The sequence below is a fragment of the Limulus polyphemus genome, unplaced genomic scaffold, assembly GCF_000517525.1.
Source record: "Limulus polyphemus unplaced genomic scaffold, Limulus_polyphemus-2.1.2 Scaffold3480, whole genome shotgun sequence".
In the NCBI taxonomy this organism is placed as follows: Eukaryota; Metazoa; Arthropoda; class Merostomata; order Xiphosura; family Limulidae; genus Limulus; species Limulus polyphemus.
This window is the reverse complement of record NW_013669090.1, coordinates 87,189-95,069: the sequence shown is the minus strand read 5'-3', so window position 1 is coordinate 95,069 and position 7,881 is coordinate 87,189. Positions and strand designations below refer to the sequence as shown.

The following is a 7,881-nucleotide window of genomic DNA, read 5'->3' as shown; positions in this document are numbered from 1 at the left end:
TCAAATTAGATGTGTGTGATGTCCAAATACAAAGTCTACAGTTCCTTACGAATTGGGAACTCAAATTACCGATATTGGCAACCTAGAATATAAAATAAGAACCTCCTATCTTTTGTATTTGCTTTTTTATACCTATCACCCCATTGTTCCTTCTAAGCGTGTACCTAGTTCCTAAAACCCATTTCCTTTCTTCATTACAAGGAATATTTTTACGCGCCCTACCTCGTTCGTTCTATCCGCTATTGCGAACTCAATTTCACACACAACATTTATTTCCCATCTTCTTATAATATTACAGACCTTTTTAGTCATTCTGTTTGCATACCTTATCAGAGTTGATGCTTGTGTTAATAGAGAAGTATCACTTAAAAAGATAGGTACAGTGGCGAATGTGGCGTATACATAGGTGAGGCAGCTGCTCTGGGGGCTCGCCTGACACAGTTCTTGAAAGGTTAACTTGTGATATACACCAAATTAATACTTTTTGTATCTAGGGGCTCTGGTGATAATATTCAGTCCCAACTTGTATAGGCCCAAATGTAAGATACACAAAATTAAAATTTTTGGGACTCGGAGGCCTCCTGATATTCATACAGTTGCCACTCGTGAAAGGCCAATCTTTGAACAGGGCCAGCGCGGCAATTTTTGAGAAATACTAGAAGCCTCTTTTTATTTTATAATTTAGTGTATTCTTTTACTTACGTAACATTAGTAGGATTGGGCCGTGTGAATATGAGTTTTTTGTGGAGGTATTCTTGCCCCAGAACCTTTAAATGCCTATGTATGCTAGTGGTTATGAGATTATTACTTACATACCTGCGACAGTCATCTTGTTGATTAAGTGTTGCTGTTGAATGTGGGGATATTTTTGCCCCAGAACCTTCACATGTCTATGTATGCCACTTTTTAGGTATATTATTGCTTATGTACCCTGCCACAGTCATCTTGTTCATTAATTGTTGTTGTTGAATGTGGGGGTATTCTTGCCCCCAAACCTTCAAATGCTTATGTTTGCTACTGGTTAGGATATAATTGCTTACATACCCTACCACAGTCATCTTGTTGATTAATTGTTGCTGTTGAGAGTCCTTTTAAAATAATTTGTCTCAGCTCTGCCTCATCCCCAGAAAGGCAAGCCTTCAAAAATGAGGGGTCAGTTGAAGATTCTTTTGGTGTTGGCTTAATAGAGTTTCCAGGTAAAAAGGAGAGGGGTTGGTACTGATGACTTGTCCGGCCGTCACTCTGGTTTATCGCTCTACAGCTGTCTTCATTCCACTGATACCTAGTAGAAAAGTACAGAGATTGGGTACGAGAAACTGTGGAAGTTACACTATTGCTTGTTTCTACTGCAGTCGTATTTCGTTTTGAGAGTTGCTCCTTTTCGCTGCACTTGTGGGTCATTTTGACTGGAAAAGTATGCATACTGTTGTCTAACATGTTCTTTTATCAGCATAAACGTTGGACGAAGCCCTGTTTTATTACAAGACGGTAGGAAATCCTGAGGGGGAAAAAACATTTAAAATAAGTCTTGAATTCAAGTTTAGCAAGATAACTCCTTTTTCTTATAGCACTTTTCTTTAGATTTCGAAGCTGAATACTTGAAAGCGAAAATAACTATAACTTAAAACCCCAAATGAATGAATTAACAAAAGAGCTGAAATTGGATAAAAATTCGATAAAAAAAAAACAATTTTAGATGCAATTAACATTCACAAGTCCCATGTGACGACCATATCTAATTTTTCGTTAACTCTGTTTTTAGATTTTTTTAAATCACGAAAATTAAATTTAAGTGCATGTCATTTTTTTGGCGTATTTCATATTAAAAAGATGACATAGATGGGTAAAATCGAAGGAGAAAAGAGTTAGAGGCAGGCAGAGATTCACTAGGCATCGATGACAGTAGAAAATGGAGACGAATGTGAATTATGGTACAATATAAAGTACTACAAGACCTAATCTGTTAGAGTCAATTCAGATGATGAAAAGATGTCAATGAACGAAACCACGTTAAACAGAGAATGAAAAAATCAGTTGAAGAAAAAACTGAGTAAATCGGTAAAGGAAATTAATAAAAAAAGTAAAACGAAAAAAATATCGAGAAGACCGTGCGATGATATGAAACTATTCGTGCGAAAACATTCACTGGATAATACAGTCGAGAGAATTACTGTTTGGTCTTCCTTAGATGATCTGGAAGGAGATAAGTCAAAGTTTCTGGAAAGATGGTTTGTTTGTTTGTTTTAAATTTCGCGCAAAGCTACACGAGGGCTATCTGCGCTCGCCGTCCCTAATTTAGCAGTGTAAGACTAGAGGGAAGGCAGCTAGTCATCACCACCCACCGCCAACTCTTAGGCTACTCTTTTACCAACGAATAGTGGGATTGCCCGTCACATTATAACGTCCCCACGGCTGAAAGGGCGAACACGTTTGGTGGATGAAAAGAGGGAACTGTACATCGTGCCATTCAAATAATTATAAAGAAAAATAATTGAAAACCTAAAATAACGAATGTCTGACCACAGTTCAGCAGGTAGCGTCTAAAGTAAATATATATACCCGATTAATTGAAGATAAATAAGTGAAGAAACATTGGAAAATAATGCTTGACGAAAGAGCTCACAAAGAATACTTGAACCTCAGTCGTTTCGATGGTAGTTCATTCACTTTTGCACAAAACTGTAGCACATAAACTGGTTCTGAAACACCGGGGGTTTGGTAAATCCCAATAAATATAATTTTTTTCTTCTTAATCCCTTGTGATAAGAACACAGATATGATTATTCTTTTATAGATGATTTAATCCCTTGTGATAAGAACACAGATATGATTATTCTTTTATAGATGATTTAATCCCTTGTGATAAGAACACAGATATGATTATTCTTTTATAGATGATTTAATCCCTTGTGATAAGAACACAGATATGATTATTCTTTTATAGATGATTTAGGCAAAGTCATTCGAAACGTCATCCTCGTGCAACTTTTGTTGATTAATCTTCCAAAACTTTTTCCACGTTTCACCTTCGTTTGTTCACCGATACGAATACTTTAAACAAACAGTTAATTATTTTGAAATTTTTAAAAAGTTTTCTTGAAATTTTTTATCCCTGAGATGCGCCCCTCAAATTGTTGCGCTCTAGTCCCAAGCCTTGAAGGCCTATTGGTTAATATGGCCATGGTTATGAATTCTAAAGCCAAGAGAAAGGTCTGATTTATAGTATTATCACATTATCCCTGAAGGAATAGTGGGATGGAGGATGTATCAAGGGTGTCGTAATCACTAAAAAACTAGTATATTACTATTTTCCTCGTACCAACACACACGTTATACATATATATACATAGGGAGATAACGTCACATAATTTGAAAAAATGTCACCTTCTATTCCCCCGTGGCTAAGCTTTAGGACTCTTAACACGAACGCTTGTGGGTTCGATCCCAATGGCGGATGGATACAAAGGGAATAACCCACTGTGAAGCTTTGTGCTAAAACAAAAAAACAACAGTATCACATTCTATTATTACTTTCTAAAGGCGTCTATCTCTCTTTCGCTATCGAAAGTTAGTAAATGTTTCAGTTTATGTAAAAATCAGTATGCAAGTATGAGAAAAATAATGAAGTATAAATGCTCTGAGGTGAAATTAACTTAAAATTAATTTTCCGTATCAGTTACATTGTGGAAAGTGAACGTAATAGTCATGATATCTCGCAATGATTTGACATACTGGTTATAAACAATGCTGGATTAAAATTAATTGGCGCTCTCGAATGACTCACCAGAAAAAAATTATCCACCGACACAAAAACACCAATAGGTTAAAATGTAATGAAACTGATGGAAATTTGTTTTTGTTAAGCTTTTCACTTGCTGATTGCGCATGTGTGTGTCTATGATTTACGACAACGTCTGTGTATATAAATCTATACAATGGCGCGGGTAAAAACTCGTGCATTACCGAATAATTTCAAATTAATAATAACAACACAAATCAAGGGGATTAACCTACATTCACTATTTCCGGATTTGAGAAAGTCAAGGTAAGCATGCCAGCTCCGTTTGACTTTAAAACCTTTCCACATAAAACCACTACCAAGTATTTGTTTTTATGGCAAAGCTACTAAAATTATTCGTCCCTAATTTTGGCCCTCCAGCATCAAGACAAGTCCTCATACTTGAACCAATATTGAATTTTGACCTTGTTTGTAAACAATATATTTTGATGGGCATAATTGATGTAAAACATTACTTACTTAATACACTTGCTCTTAAATGGAATTTCACTAAATTCAGCAAAAACAACAACAACAAAATACGTTATACAGTGACTGAAAATATATTTTGAGCGACTTAACTTTATACTTATCCAATGTTAATGTAGTATATTAAAAAAGTGAACATGGGGTTTAACGGGAAACTGGAAAAAAGATTTTTTCGGTTTAAAGCTCAAGTGATTTTAACACAAAGTTGTACTTGGAAGGTTGTAGAAAGATAGACAGACGTCGTGGAAAAATATGTTACTACATTAGATAATAAAACAAAACCACAACTAGCTAAAATTACATCAGATAAGGTTTCTCCATAGTGAGGATTTCGTTCGAACTAAATCAGTTTTCATCAGATTAGGTTTGTCCATAGTGAGGTTTTCGTTCGAACTGGACCAGTTTTTATCGGAACAGTTTTGTCCGTGGATTTCTTTCAAACTAGATCAGTTCTCATCAGATTAGGTTTGTCCATAGTGAGGATTTCGTTCGAACTAAATCAGTTTTCATCAGATTAGGTTTGTCCATAGTGAGGTTTTCGTTCGAACTGGACCAGTTCTCATCGGAACAGTTTTATCCATATTAAGGATTTCGTTCGAACCAGATCGGTTCTTATCAGATTAGGTTTGTCCATAGTGAGGATTTCGTTCGAACTAAATCAGTTTTCAACAGATTAGGTTTGTCCATAGTGAGGTTTTCGTTCGAACTGGACCAGTTTTTATCGGAACAGTTTTATCCATAGTAAGAATTTTGTTCGAACTAGATCAGTTCTCATCAGATTAGGTTTGTCCATGGTGAGGTTTTCGTTCGAACTAGATCAGTTATCATCAGATAAACTTTTTCCATGGCGAGAAAAGTTTGGTTTGGTTTGAATTTCGCGCAAAGCTACACGAGAGCTACTTGCGCTAGCCTTCCCTAATTTAGCAGTGAAAGATTAGAGGGAAGGCAGTCAGTCATCACCACCCACCGCCAACTAGTGTCAGCCAATAAGGCTTTTCGTAGCACTTTATTCTGTGTAGATTGTCAGCCAATAGGGCTTTTTGTAAAACTTTATTCGGTGTAAACTGTCAGCCAATAGGGCTTTTTGTAGCACTTTATTCTGTGTAGATTATCAGCTAATAGGGCTTTTCGTAACTCTTAATTCTGTTGAGAATGTCAGCCATGCAGATTTATGTAACTTTTAATCTGTAGAAGGCGTCGTTCAGTGGAATTTTATGGGACTTTTTATTTTACGATATATGCCTCGTGAGGTAGAGAAATTACCTAAAAAAATAAACAGTCATACTAAACACATATATTATATCACAACTTCCAGTGGACAAACTTTCTCAGATTATCAGCTAATAGGGCTTTTCGTAACTCTTAATTCTGTTGAGAATTTACACCGAATAAAGTGCTACGAAATGCCTTATTGGCTGACAGTTTACACCGAATAAAGTGCTACAAAAAGCCCTATTGGCTGACAATCTACACGGAATAAAGTGTTACGAAAAGCCCAATTGGCTGACAGTTTACACCGAATAAAGTGCTACAAAAAGTCCTATTGGCTGACAATCTAAAAAAAGCTCTATTGGCTAACAGTTTACATAGAAAAAGTGCTACAAAAAGCCCTGTTGACTGACAATCTACACAGAATAAAGAGCCACATAAAGCCACATTGGTTGACGTTGCTCCGGTCGACCTAGTTTAACTGGTAAAAGATGACTCTGCATTTCTGCTGGTCATAGTACAGGTTTTATTCCCTAATATATTCTGTATTACACTCAAGAGTATCAAAATATGAAGAAACTGTGGAGATATTGGAAAGCTGTAACACGCATACGTATGTATGTACGTTTGTACCTCGAAAGTGTTTAAAATTTTTATCTATATTTGAATTTCAGTTTTCTTTTCACTTACGTGCAATAAAACCAATAAACCAAATCACTCCTTTAAAAAGCAAAAAAAGTTCTCAAACGTACAAAACATAATTCACAAGTAAAGCAGTAGAATAAGAAGTCTCAAAAACTTGAAAACATTACACGTTAAGCATTAACTTATCAGAAATTAATTGGACATAACAAATTTCTGATAAGTTAATGCTTAACGTGCTATGTTTCAAGTTTTTATAATAAAGTATTGAACGTTATGTCCAATTTTTTCAAGTTTTTATAATAAAGTATTGAACATTACACGTTAAGCATTAACTTATCAGAAATTAATTGGACATAACGTTCAATACTTGATTATAAAAACTTGAAAACATAACACGTTAAGCATTAACTTATCAGAAATTAATTAGACATAACGTTCAATACTTTATTATAAAAACTTGAAAACATAGCACGTTAAGCATTAACTTATCAGAAATTAATTGGACATAACGTTCAATATTTGATTATCTTTCATCGAGTAATTTTGTTTGTTTTTCTCTCCCCTGATAAAAAATGGAATCGTGTTTGACATTACAACAAAGCTCGATTAACGCTTCATTGTTTTCTCCAGTCTATATCAGAATGTCACCTGGAAGGTATGTGTTGATCGGGGCTAAAAATAGCACTTGTTAATAAGGCGATAAAACAGCCACCAGTTTTGATTTTTCCTTCAGTTGACACCGCAGCTGAGAAACATGCTTGGGACGCTTCGCGTCTGTTTCATCCGAAATGAAGAAAAAGAAAACACAAACAGATAGCTGCATTTGTTATCACAAATTCTTAAATACGTAAAATATCAACGAATATATGTTATGTCAAGTATATTTATGAACTTACCTCATAATCGTTTTCAAGATGAAAGATCAGTTGTATCGTGGAAACTTCTTTAAAATATTCTTAGAATTGAAATTCATTGAGATAATACGTTGATGTAGCCCGTTATTCATAAGCTCATCTTTGGTGTTCTAACAGAAAGAGTAAGCACCGCGTACTACTCTGTTTGAGTATATGACTTCAATCTAGCGGGTGGAGTCGCGCGCAAGGCACGCTCTGTTCGAGGAAAGCGCGCGGAGTGTGTTTATTTTTAGAGTATAAAAGACTGCGAAGGCGCGTCACTTCGATAACAACTGTTGCAATCCCTGTCTTCACACACGATGACATCCAATAGACAGCATACATTTTTATGTTGCACGTGTATCAAAAATATGATAATCGTTCATTTCTGATATGACCTAATCTGCTTTATGGTTGAGGTATCACATACATGCATACTGTCATGTTCCTTAAAATATAGTACCAAACACTAGTTGTATCCCATGTTTGATAATATTGAATACCAATACTATTTCTATCACATGTTTAATAATATTGAATACAAACACTAGTTGTATCATATGTTTGATAATATTGAATACCAACACTGTTTCTATCACATATTTTATAATGTTGAATACCAACACTAGTTATATCACATATTTTATAATGTTGAATACCAACACTAGTTATATCATATATTTTATAACGTTGAATACCAGCAATAGTTCTATCACATATTTTATAATGTTGAATACCAACACTAGTTCTATCATATATTTTATAATGTTGAATACCAACACTAGTTCTATCACATATTTTATAATGTTGAATACCAACACTAGTTATATCATATATTTTATAACGTTGAATACCAGCAATAGTTCA

At 34.9% G+C, this 7,881-nt stretch overlaps 1 protein-coding gene across 2 annotated transcripts in view; it reads right to left on the bottom strand.

The window, feature by feature from the left end:
* Nucleotides 1-7,225, bottom strand: part of LOC106469429 (ankyrin repeat domain-containing protein 33B-like) — a 27,482-nt gene extending 20,257 nt beyond the window's left edge. The window contains exons 1-2 of one of the 2 annotated variants that reach the window (XM_022397942.1): nt 7,018-7,225; nt 1,045-1,498 (exon numbers count right to left, since the gene is read on the bottom strand). In XM_022397942.1, coding sequence (XP_022253650.1) covers nt 1,045-1,437 — 393 coding nt within the window. In that variant the 5' untranslated portion in view covers nt 1,438-1,498; nt 7,018-7,225. The remainder of the gene's footprint in view (nt 1-1,044; nt 1,499-7,017) is intronic. The other variant, XM_013929923.2, reaches the window with a different exon arrangement.
* Nucleotides 7,226-7,881: the final 656 nt, after the last annotated feature.